This window comes from Electrona antarctica, assembly GCF_951216825.1.
Source record: "Electrona antarctica genome assembly, chromosome: 15".
NCBI lineage: Eukaryota > Metazoa > Chordata > Actinopteri > Myctophiformes > Myctophidae > Electrona > Electrona antarctica.
In genome coordinates, this window is record NC_136796.1 from 15,774,009 (window position 1) to 15,787,606 (window position 13,598).

Consider the following 13,598-nt stretch of genomic DNA (forward strand, 5'->3'; position numbering starts at 1 on the left):
TGTTACCTGAAATTGTCGGATGTCTTGGGTCTTTCATTCGGGTGTCCCAGCTGAGGTCAATCAAGCCTCAGCTTGTGCGCTAGCAGCAGTTTCCTTGGATCTGATTTTTGAGGGGCGCTAGCCTGGCTTTCAGACATGATGTCACATGACGCCAAATCTCAGCCAAATGTTTGCTTTAAGCAGTGCTGTCATGTGGCAGCCACAGTGGATGCCCCTCACTTCACACGAGTGTGATATTTGTTTATCCAGAGCCACCTGGGGGCATTCTCTGCTAGCCTTGACAGGCTCCCGACAGGCTCAACCATACCAGACTGATCTCAGGCGAGAGTCCAAACAATCAACTCTACATGTTGTCAGTGCAGTGGCCATATAGATGTCACTCCCCTCATATTGGGATCAATATACAGAAGATAAAATGGATTGTTTGACAAATACAAGAGGTGGAAATGAACTAGAAAGGTGAAATTCTGGGAAAATTGCAAGTGTGGTTGCACCGATCACACTTAGCTCGCTAAGCTCATGATGATGATGTATTGACCCACATGACGTCACTAACAGTAACAGACAACAAAGTGATGTCACTAAATAATGGAATAAAGTTGGGCAATTACAAATGGGTTGCCTATAGCGCAACCACGCTAATTAGACATGTTTGATTAAAAGCGGTTTGACTAAATAAGAAAAGTCTTCTAGGGCACCACCATGAGCTGCAGAAAACAAAGACAATAATCTACAGCATCCCTCTTAGTATAACAAAAATCACACCCGTGTGAACTGAGTGGTGCAGTGACGTCACACACTAACCATAGCAACCATGCTCACCTGTACATGGCCCCACGTACAGGTACACAGTACACCTGGTACACAGGTACAGACACGGGTACAGACAAAGCTGGTTATTGGAGTGGTTTGCACCACTCAAAAATAATCCCTGGGGCTTTACGCTGAAAATAAAACACAAATATTCAAGTGATCAGAAATGATATGGCTTAGTTAGTGAACAACCAAATAATTATCATCGTACATCATCATGATGAATCATGTTGACGCTGCTGACGCATGTACGTACAGTACAGTACAGGACAGCACCACTCACTTCAGACGAGTCTGATTCTTTTTAACTCTATGGCGCAATATCCCATCTCCGGTCAAGGATGGTTAATACTAATAATGGCCAGTAAGTAGTAGGCCTACTAGTAAGTTATTGGTGTATTAAAAAAGTCACACCCGTGTGAACTGAGTGGTGCAGTGACGTCACACACTAACCATAGCAACCATGCTCACCTGTACGTGGGGCCACATAGATAGATACAGACAAAGCTGGTTATTGGAGTGGTTTGCACCACTCAAAAAGAAAGAATTATTGATCATTCCTACTATTCGGTGCCATTTCTGCCTAGTAACCTTTTCAAAACAAAATATTTTTTTGCAGGATTTGTTTCTGTAAGAGGGCATGTTCACTTGTTCAGCTGTCAGAAAAACATATTTGTCCAGCCTAATGTATTATTCCAATCTTTCCATTTCCATATGGACCATATTACAAGTAACAGGGGGACACATTTGTACATAACGGGGGCATTTTATGCTAAAGATGGCCATTACTCCTCATGTAATGAAAAATATGGTCGCACATTGTGAACACAGCGTAAGATTTTAATATATTTATCACTAACGCAACCTAAATAAAAAGGCAAATTAAACAGTCAGATACTAGGCATATGGGTTTCCATCACTGTACTATAGCATAGCCTACATACTTTCTGAAGTCATGTGGCTAGAGAAATAGTCGGTGACATTTGCAGGTGGATTTGAATCAGCGTTACAGGGGGGACAGTAAGCCATAGGACAAACATTGATTTCAAGATTTTTAGCATTAAAAAGAACTATACTATAGGCTACTATATAAATAAGAATTCAAATTTTGGTTGAATTTATATATTTATTTATTACTTGCGCAAGCAGAGCGTGCAAGTCATGTTTTCAGTCAGGTGCTACGATGCTCGTGTTTGGGGCCAGCACATGTTATGACGTCATATTCTGGCCCCAAGCTGACCGTGCAGGTGTGTTTTTGTCATTCTACGAAGCATATGTCCCATGACGTGATGAAGATATGTACCAATGTCCCTTAGAATGCACATGATATGATGTCATACGGAAGCTGACCGTGCAGGTATGTTTTCCGTGAATCGTGAGGAAGATATGTACCAATGCCAGGGTATAATTGGTTGACGATGGTGACGTAATGATGATACGTTTCAGTGTCAAGTACATAGGCATCAAACCACCCAGCCGATCACATTATACCACCAACCACTCAGAAAACTACATATACATACATATAGACATGTACACATATATGGACATATGAGCATATGACGTGATGAATATATGTACCAATGCCAGGGTATAGTTGACGGTGACGTAACGATGATTTTACCATACTTAAAAATACTACTTTTTTTCCTTCAGAAGCAAGGTACGTAGCAAATAGGTAAATCTAATAATTAAATATGTGAGACTAAGATTTGAAAGTTTATAGCGGTCTACAGCACTTGCACGCCGACTTGTGTGCAACAAGCAAGTAGGCACTCGACAGAGTGCAGTTCTAGTTATATATGTAACTGAAGCTGAATAACATGATGGCACATAGCATAGGCTACCTCTACTCAGTCAAATCAAAGGGATTCTTTTATATTTATTTCAGTCTGAGGTACAACATTTGTTTGATGCTGTATTATGACCATGGGGAGTGAGGACACAAAAATGGCACCGAATACTAGGAATGACCCATATATTGGATATCTGTCACTGTCAGCATTGCTGAGCCTGATGAAAGTTTGTTTTGTTATGTAAAGTCCTACTCTTGTGGACCTCATAGGGTCTGGTCGGGTGGTCCATCGTCTCAAAGAGCTGCTAGAGGAGTACTGTCCCCCTCTCACGGTCCCGCCAGGAAATCGCAGCGCATGTTTTTACCGTAATGTTTTTTTTTTTGGGGGGGGGGGGGGTTACCGTAAATTTCGACGTCACTTTTTTTTAGGGGGGCGGGGCGGTATAGTAAGTAAATAAAAGTTGGGGCAGTGAGTGAGGATGGAAAACAGCACAGAAAGCACTGCACACTGCAGCAGCTGAGCAGCAGGCAACAAAGTTTAAGTGTTCTTCAACTTCTTCTGCAGTAGCATTCGTAATGGAGACCACTACCACCACCACGGGCTCAAAGGTCTGCGAGGGGATGTATTCAAAGCTGATCGATGACGAAGCTGCATATGTCGACGCTGCATATGTCGACAGCAACGAAGATGTGGGCTACAGCGGTAAGGACTGTTTTGATTGATTGATTGATTGATGGATTGAGTTATTGATTGGATACTTTATTAACAGTTTGCATGGACACTTAGCCTACTTGGACAGGCACAGGGACGTACAGACAGAACTAAAGGATGAAACAAAAATATACCTTTCGGCTTGTTTCCATTCGTGTCCTCGATTGTGCAGGGCAGGGCTGCCAACATTGAGCAGTGAAAATCCAGAAGATTTTTAGGGGAGTGGGGGGGACTCCCATAGAGTATATATATAAGGGGACTCCCCAAGCGGGTGGTCCGTCTGGGGGTATCCTCCCCCAGAAACAGAGTAGGTTCATTGGTGTAATGTAAATGTAGAGAGACTCGCTGACGCACTGGACCAGGGCTAGTGAATTTGGGGAGTTTGATACTTGTAACACACATGGGTATCAATGAGGTGTTACTATTGTCTATTTCACAACACAAAACCACATGCTCGTTTGTGTTTTTTTTGTTTTAGTGGTTTTTAGTTTCACTTCACAAACCAGGTTTATCAGATCTACTATCTGATATATGATATGATATAGTACTTTATTGTCAGTTCACACTGAAATTTGTCTATTTTAGATTTGATTTCTACTGCACTTACAGTTCACACTGTGCAAACTGATACACTGAATTGCTTTTAGTTGTATTTGACCTTTTTCAACACTGCAGATTTTTGTTTTATATTGTCAGTACAGTTTGCAGAGAATGTCACACCCACATTTCACTAGTGTACATTCACATTTCACACGTACACTCATACCGTGCGGAGTACTATGAGTGCGTGACAAGTAAACTTCTTGAAAAGCAGAATATTCCTCTGTTTAAGCCTCTCAAACAAGTTAACAACTGTTTTTCTTTTTTTTGTGAAATGCCTTTCCCTACTGAACCGCGCCTCCAGAGGTCCTGCCAGGACAAGTCTGTGTTCATTTGGATCAACTGAACTTGTTGTTCTTGATAAATACACCCTAAATACGTGTGGGGATAGTGTTCTCAGGTCATAATATACTGCTCTAACAACGTTTGCCCTGTTATTAGGACTTTAAATCTACAATCTTTGTATCCTTTGTAATTGTATTATTATAAATAATGTATTATGATATAATTGTATTGTTGTATAAATTAAGGAGATAAAGAAAAAAGGGAATTGTATATTTAAAGTGTAAAAAAGTATGAAAGCGTGGGATTTATATGTAAAGTTTGTATGTGATGGGGTTGTATGTGGTTGTGGACAAAATGTGGGGTGGGGTGGGTGGCTCTGGATTAAGAGCGTCTGCTAAATGCCTAAATTGTAAATTGTCTAAATTGTGGTTGGGTGCGTGTAGGGTAGTATTTATGAATTTGTGAATGTCACAATTTTAATATGTATATTGTGCTGAGTCTGGCGAAGAGGATTTGATCGTGTGCCAGAAACCTTTTCAATAAACTTCAAATCCTTTTTATCGTGTCCTCGCAGGATTTGAACCAGCGCGAGAGAGGCAAGATTTCTAGCTCTCAGCCAGGGGATATATTGCATGTATGAGCTTCAGGCAGTACTACTTTTCATCCTGTTGATCCTAAACCAGGGTTTATATTAAAAGTCTGAATGGAAGAGTAGGCAGACCACCTCTGTATAATATTTCTAAAGATGATGAACATAAAAATGAATAAAGTTTTATTCATTAATAAGTTCCCAATTTCAGCTTTAAAAATATCAGTAAAACAGCCCCATTCCTCACATTTCCGGCTACATGTTGCCTTTGTCAGGCATTCAGCCAAAGTCAAATCATGTTGCTAATAATTATCAACATAATTTGACGTTGGCATCATGCCTGACAAATACAGCCAGCGCCCAGGAATGTGATGAAGGGAGCTGGATGGAAGTCCTCCATCTACAGTAAAATATTCTCATGGATAAAACTGTTCAGTTTATTGTGTTTAAAAACAATTTCTCAATATCAAAAAGGTTGGTATTTCACACATAAAATATCCTAAAATAGATTCTCTTTAATGTGTTTCAAATGATGTTTTGTATGGAATTGTTCCATTTTGTGTATATCTGCAGTTCACAACCCTTTCTTCATCAGGGCCCACTTGAAAATCTTGAAAGCTTCACGACTCTCCCATCCGACCATTATTGACACAAGGCCGTGTGCATTTTCAAAGCATTTCGGTGCATTATTTCAGTGATCAATCAATCTATTGTTTTCCGGCTTGGATCAATGGAACTAACGTAGTATACTTAAGTTCTTATTTACTCTGGTATCACTAAAGAAAATAGTTTTTTGTTTTTAAATATTAATGTTATATTATATTATCATTAAAATTAATAAAAAGGTTGCTAATCTCTGTGTTCCACATAATCCTATCATACCCCTCTCTGTCTCTCTCTGCACCATCAGGGCGGCCCAGAGGTTCAGGGCCCTACAGACTCATATACCCCTCTCTGTTTCTCCCTCTCCTATCCAGGACCCGTCTCTTCTGTCAGGGTGGCCCCCCCTCGGCCCAGAGGTTCAGGGCCCTACAGACTCATACCCCTCTCTGTTTCTCCCTCTCCTATCCAGGACCCGTCTCTTCTGTCAGGCTGGCCCCCCCTCGGCCCAGAGGTTCAGGGCCCTACAGACTTGCCACCTTGTGCTTAGCTATGCTGTGTGCTGTCCTTGTCATCTCCCTCATCGCAGTGACCCTTCGCTGTAAGTACATAATCACTGCATACGTACATGACTACCTCTGTTATACTGGACCATGACAACACTCTTATAACATTATATTACCTCTACCATTCCATACAGTACTCTATAATATGGCAATGAAAAGTATTAAAAAGAGCTTGTGACTCATTCAAAGTTAGCCTGAATCTTGAGTTTTCACTATGAGATATGCGAGATATGTCTTTATACAGACTGTGCGACTGTGCGTGTTGTGGAAACAATGAGTCAGTCATTACTTAATGAACACGACAAGAGTATCCATCAGCTTTTGAATACAGCAACATTCTGAGGATGAATCAACAAGAAACAGATGTTTGGAGCTCTCTGTGTGTGTGTGTGTGCTTTTGTGTGTGTGTGTGTGTGTGTGTGTGTGTGTGTGTGTGTGTGTGTGTGTGTGTGTGTGTGTGTGTGTGTGTGTGTGTGTGTGTGTGTGTGTGTGTGTGTGTGTGTGTGTGTGTGTGTGTGTGTGTGTGTGTGTGTGTGTGTGTGTGTGTGTGTGTGTGCGTGTGTGCGCGCGCGCGCGCGCGCGCGCGCGCGCGCGCGTGCGTGCGTGCGTGCGTATTTGCGTATGTCCTCTCTGTTGAAATAACGTTCCGTAAGGAGATCCTGTGAGTTGCAAACCTTCAGTTCTGCTTTTCCTCACTGTTAACCTTAGGTCAAAACCGTCAAATCAAAGTATTTTAGCCAGGGAGGAGTTGGGCCAGAGCCCACAGTGGTACTTGTTATGAAATAATAAAGAGTGAAGACTAGCAAGTTCTGTTGTAAAGCAATATAACTTGTTCAGATGCAACTGGTGCTATTGAGCATGGTGGGTGCAAAATGACATGGCCTTATCAGCCTTTACAACTGTAATTATTTCTTTATTGTCATTTATATGCTGTAACTTCAAAGTGATATTATAGTTATTATTGCTGAACTACTCAGTTTGTCATTGCCAGCCAGCAGATTCCACAGCCTGTAGTAGAGGATACTGTTGGTTTGCTAGTTCGTAGGTTGTTGAGGAGACAGTGTCAGTTAGCTGTTAATGCTACTAGTGCTATAGATCTGTATAGATCTGCTAGTTGAGGCCACGTTTACACGGCAACAATCAGAATAGAAAACGACCAAGTGCTGTTGCGTTCTCACTTTTTATTCTACGTTTACATGGTGAAGCAACAGTGATGGAAAACGCTGTAGTGTGCATGCCAGGTGGCTAGTTGGCGGTGTCACACTGCCAGATAGACCAGTCACGCATGCATAGAACCATCCCGTTCTACTTCACAGCTGTTTGTTTACACTGATGTAATGGCGCACCTGGCGTGAGCCATGATGTCCACTCTGGAAGGAAGTTTCACTTCATTGCGTTTTCAACCCCCGAAAACACTGTTGTTGTCTAAATGGAAGGTTTTTTTTATTTTTACGTTTTCTGTAGAGACCGTTTAAACAGGACCTCAGACCAAATCTAAAATTCAAAATCGGGCTTCACTCTCCTCTCCTCTCCTCTGCATCCGTGCCACCAGATAGGAGCATGTCCACTGCACAGGAAAGCGATGGCACGGAGGCCCAGGTTCAGCGACAGAAGCAAGAGGCCAACCTGACTGCCCTGACCTCGCTCGTAAGACAGCTGCAACAGGAGAAGACCAATCTACTCGGTGTCAAATGTGCCACTAAAGGTATTAGCAGTTTGACTGCGGAATTAATTACATCGCAATGCCACGTTCACTGCCTGGATTTCACTAACCTTTGAAGAACGACCGCGCCGACATCATCGTTCCTTTTCATGAAAATCTGCTTTAAAATGGTGTAATCGCTTGTCGTAGTGTTGAAAAAGAATCCAAAGTGGCGATCACAACAACAGAGCGGAGGAGGAACGCGCCTGCCGCCATTGGAATGCATTGGGCCTCAATTTCCCAGGACCCTTTGCATGCCAGTGTGACGGATGTTTTTACGATGACGTCATCAAAACGCTTTACCTATCCCACTCAGTCCGATGGAAACCCCTTAAGTCTTAAAACGTATTAAAACATGAATTAAACAATGAAAACGTAACTCGTTATTGGGAGGAAAGCTGTTCTACATCAATTTACTTGTGTAACTCGTGAATGGGGGGGGGGGGGGGGTGTTAAGACACCTGGAAGATCAAGGTAAAGTACAGTACCTCATACTTTATGTGGTACTCGGAGATAGGGGTGGGCTATATGGTGATAAATATCGTGGAGACGATACAATGTCTACTCTCCACGATATGCCTTTTCAGAGATATAACGTATAACTTGATACAGTGAATCTTGATTCACTGTATCAAGTAAAAGTGCATGTGCACATCTGCAGTTCTAGACTATACCTTAATTTATACTTCTGTAGAACAACGGTTTTGTTTGCCAAAAATGATAATACGTATTTTGGTCTGTTAGTCCTTTGTCTTTTAGTTTTTGTTACCTTGTGGGTGGTTGTACTGTTAAGTAAATAACCATACTAACCGCATGGAAAATATGATAATACCGTGTATTGATTCGTGATACAGCTTGAAAAAATATTGTGATATTATAGTTTTCCATATCGTCCACCCCTACTTGGAGATCGTTGGAACGACTTCTAACCTACTACAGTACATAATGTTTCTTTTGAATTTCTAAAAAACGAAAAACTGTACTAAAATTATTCTTCTGTCTCATCTCACAATGTTCTTGCCACTACAACCCACTTTCTCTTCACCAGCTCCAGAAGTCATCAAAACGGTGCCCGTTACCTCAACGGCGCCACCCACCACTGGGGTGTGTCCCGACCGCTGGCAGCTCTATAATGGCAGCTGCTACTTCATCTCCAGCACCAAGCGAGACTGGCAGGGAAGCCAGAACTACTGCAAGGAAAAAGGAGGTCACCTAGCCATCATCCACAGTGCAGAGGAACAGGTAGGAAAAGATAGGTGACTCTGAGTGGATCGAGGGAGATCTATCCCAAACTATCCCACACTTTTCCATGACAAGGACCCCCATATGGAAATAATAAAATGTGACCACTCCATTTTGAAATGGAAAGAAAAGTACAAAAAAGTGATGGCTGATCTACAAGCTTACAAGGTTTTTTTTTTTTTTTTACCAAACTTTTGCATATTTCCGCCAAATGTTTCCTATTTTCAACAAATGTTTGCCTATTTTCATCAAATGTTTCATCAAATATTATGACATGCCCAGATTGGGCTGGTCTATGACTTTAGGACGATTTAAATCACATGAATTTGAAAATAAAGCTGATGCTACAAAATGTATTTAGTGCCTTGTCTTGTGTTGTCTTGCATGTCTCAGTCTTTCCTGTGGGATCTTCTGCCCCGTGGCCATTGGAACGCATACTGGTTCGGTATCACTGACTCTCACACGGAAGATACCTGGAAATGGGTGGACGGTACTCCTCTGGTTGGAGGGTAAGTTCAAACGGTTTTTATTTTAAGACCTGAAGCCGATTCTACAAATGCCTTTTAAATGGGTTAGGTTAGTAGTTCAATTTCAAGATTTTGTAAAACTGTTGAAAAATTGCTGCGCGGCACGAACTGGCGAGCTTTGAGCTTGTAGATCTGTGTGTGCTTTCCCGTGTTTAATGGGTTAAGTTAAACGATCAAGCGCAGCACATTGTGCAATTAATGAACGATGAGTGCACACCGAGTTGGTGACATGTGGGAACTGGATACAGAGAAACGCATGATGGATGCTGTCTTTTACATGCTCTACAGTACCAAGTTTCGCAGTGAGATGTTTTTTCCCAGGCATCAACTTGCATTTTATACATGTACAGAAGATAACAGAGGTCATGTTACAGTAACAAAATAAGAAAGAAAAAACCCAAGGCATGTGCACCATTTGACAGCCTTAACAACTGCATGGTTTGTACAGATACCTTATTGTTTTGAATGAAAAAGAATACAAAAGAAAATTTGGTTGGTCTGGGAAAACTCCATAATTATTGTTTTGTTATCACATTATCCATGTGTGCTTCCGTTTTCGTTTGTGTTCGGTAAATTAAATTAATTCAACCTTCTACTATCCTATCAATAAAGGCATAAAAGCCCAAAAATAAATCTTAATAAAAAAATAAAATAAACTGACTGAGAAATAATATTCCTTTTTGAGTGGAGCCTAACCTCTCCAATGAACAGCAAAGTCTGTCCGTATGTCTCCATGTATGTCCAAGGGAAGCCTAGATGTGTTGTGCGTTGAGCCGTAGGGCTCATTGCCAGGTTTCAACTGCTATTTTTCTCATCCTTTTTCAATGAGTAGCTAGTTAAAGCTCGTAACTTTTATATCTTAACCCAGATTTTAACCATGCAAGAAGTTATGGGATGTTCGGAGTGTCGATATATTATATCATGGCATAGAATCTACCTTCTTGCACAATGAATATATTATTCATACAGTATAAGCAACAAGGACAAGGGCCTTTTTTATCTCCTTCCTCCAGCCTATCTTTTCCCCTTGTATGCTCTGTCAGCAGTTTTGTCTAATAGTCTCATGATATTTTTCCTCTTTTTCAAATATTTGTGTAGATGAGTAAGTAACTTCTGCTTGTTTTACTTGGCAGTCTTCCTCTTTTATTACTGCCCATCCCTTCCTCTCTCATCCCTTCTCTTCCTGTTTTTTTCCCTCACTTCTCTTCCTGGTTGATCAGATATAAAGGACTGATTTTCTGTCTGTACGTGTGTGTACGGCTGTAATGCACCTAACTCGAGGACCATTCGCCCCACCGACTTCACACACGTTCCACACCCCCACAGGGAGTGCATTGCCCGGTGTCGAGTCGGACCCACGGTTGTCCAGAACCGCCACAAAAGGCCTCTGCCCAGACAGTATGGGCCTGGCCTGTTTTGAAATCACAACACTCCATATTTGGGCATGCCTGACACAGAACTCCATATATAGGAATAAAGGGACACAAAGACACAAAGACAGATACAGAAATCTCCATATATGGACATAAATGGGACACATACAGATGGGTGGAATGGGTACTCTGACACGGGTACAACGGGTATTGCATAGCCAGGTGGGGCATGGATCTCCAACTTCCATCGTTACCGACTCAGTGCTCTACAGCCGGGCACCAGTCTAGTTATAATAATTTGTAATGTCTTATAACCACTGTTATATATTTTACTGTTATATGTATGCAACTATGCATCACTTGCAATGGAAAAGCCATTGAAGACCTTAAATTTGTCATGAAAAACTCATCCCTATCTCTCTTTTTGAGTGGCGCAAACCACTCCAACAACTGGCTTTGTACCCGTGTACCCGTGTTTGTTCGTACCAAAAAAACGAGCATGGTTGCTATGGTTAGCAACCAAAAAAACGAGCATGGTTGCTATGGTTAGTATGTGACGTCACTGACATCTCTCTGAGAGTAGTTATGACACAGATGCTTTCCTGGTTCTAATGTACAGTAACTATAACAATAAATGTGTAGTTGCACCACTCAGTTCACACGGGTGTGATTTTTTTATTAAAGTTTTATCCCACGATTTTGCAACCCATTTTTTCACCCAGTGTCAATTATCTAATGTAATCCTGGGCGCTACACTCTGCCAACCTGGGGGGCAGCAGACTGACCTCATGCTTCCTTCTATGCATGAGGAGTCCAAGCTGCTTCTTTTCACCTGACAGGGGGGAGTTTCCCTAGCCGGACGTAGTGCGTGGAGGAACGCGTTATTCCGACCAGTTCTTTTACCCTCCATCAGGCGCCCCAGCTGGCCAGTGGGAGGTAGTTTATCCCTATCTCTTTCTCATGTATAGTTTCTGGGATGATGGTGAGCCGAACAACCACATTGATGAGGACTGCGGCTACATTGTCAAGACCCGAAAACTGGAGCGTGTGGCAGTGAAGAGCTGGTACGACTCAGTCTGCGATCTGTCTTTCTTTTTCATCTGTGAGAAGGAGATTGTGGCTGCTGAATGAAAAACTCCAGCAATTTGTTTTATTTGTAAATATATATTTTTTACTTACTTTTACTATGTATGAGTGACGGGTGCACAAGCAAACAAAGGAAAGTATTCACCAGTGTTCATTCAGACAAGTATTTTTCTGAGCATGCATACAGTAGGTCTTTATGAGTAACATGTTGCTTCTTTCTTGACTCTCAGTTATGCACATTTGTAGTCAGTTCATTTATAAAGAAAATCCTAACATTTGAGCTTTGTAATGAGGATACTATGTGCAGTTGGCATCAAAAGCTGCAGTAAAATCCAAGAGCACTGCCCAACTAGTTTCCAGCCAACCATTGATCAGTCAGGTCAGGTGCACTAGTGCAGTGCTAGACAAATGCATAAGCATGCTGTGCATTTCTAAGTAGTCCATTTCTATGAAAATGATTTAATTTGATTATGATATAATGTTCTCTTACTCAGCAGAGTATAGTAATGGTATGATTTTAGACTCTTTCCATAGCTTGGAAGACTAAGTATGGATATATAAATATGACTTGGTTTAGAAAGCAGCGTAGCTGCAATTTTATATAGTGTAGCTCTCTACACTCCTTAGTGGCACATCTTGTGAGAAGCCTTAATTTATGCAATTTTTTGTGGCCTTACATTTCTTGACATAAGAAAGAATAGTCTTTGTCTTTAACGCACAAACGTTTTATGACAGTTTTCCTTGGCCTCCCCCAGCCCGTGCCTCTCCTGCTACTGACCAATTCTATAGGCACGCTCAATGACCTTTTTTACAGCGGCCAAGTTTCAATTTACAGCCGTCCGTAGGTGCTCTTTGAGAGCGGTTTTGAAGGAGTCTAGGGATTCACGTTTCTTAATGGCTGTTGGTACGGCCAACCTCAATCGCTTGATTCACTCTCAATTCGCTCCTTGCCGTCTGGCTCCCCCTTTTGACAGCACTGCCAATTAATTAGCACACCTTCAACAGACCATTTAGTACAATTAACTGGTGTAGTGTTTGCTTAGTTGGAATGAATACCTGAATTCTCTTGGGCCTACCTGACCTGTACATGGCAATTGACAGGCCTCTTGTCAGTGCATGTCCATAAGGTCATTTAGACCTGAGGACGATTCTAAAAAGAAGTCTTCTAAATCAAACAGTTTTCTGAAAAACCCATATTTCTATGTCAGTGGTGCTCAACCTTTTTCATTTCAAGGACCCCCAGAATTATCTGTATTTGGCCGCGGACCCCCATCTGAAAATACGTTGTTCCAAGGACCCCCCCCCCACCCCAGAAGCAAAGATTTGAGTTAAAAACGTTCGCTCTGAAAGAATATATATTCAAAGATTTTTCAAAAATAGCAGATCTACAAGCTCGTAGCGCGGCACTCAGCTAAAGTATACTATGAGCTAAAGTATAACATAATGCTTAAAACACCAAAAGGGATTCCCGTCCTGAATGGGTTAAAAGGTATGTATGGTAAATGTATATCTGTTTAGTAAAAGAGGCCTTTTTGGAAGTCAGGTTACAGTGTATGTGTATTATACCCTAAAGGTTTACATATATTTACATGTTATTGGATCACTTACTTACATAAGGGCAAAACAAATATTATTATATTATATTTTTACAAACACTTAGCATGCACAACTGAATGCCTTGGTGCTTTAAGCCTGCTAGTTTTGAGAG

The 13,598-nt window shown here is 41.5% G+C and overlaps 1 protein-coding gene across 1 annotated transcript; it reads left to right on the forward strand.

Annotated features, from left to right (window-relative positions):
- Positions 1–3,106: 3,106 nt before the first annotated feature.
- On the forward strand, positions 3,107–13,184 carry LOC306938823 (uncharacterized protein). Its single transcript, XM_079523143.1, has 6 exons — positions 3,107–3,311; positions 5,867–5,995; positions 7,513–7,665; positions 8,711–8,904; positions 9,298–9,413; positions 11,773–13,184. The coding sequence occupies exons 1-6, from the start codon at positions 3,185–3,187 to the stop codon at positions 11,933–11,935; spliced, it is 882 nt and encodes a 293-aa protein (XP_079379269.1). The 5' UTR covers positions 3,107–3,184; the 3' UTR covers positions 11,936–13,184.
- The last annotated feature ends 414 nt before the right edge of the window (positions 13,185–13,598 follow it).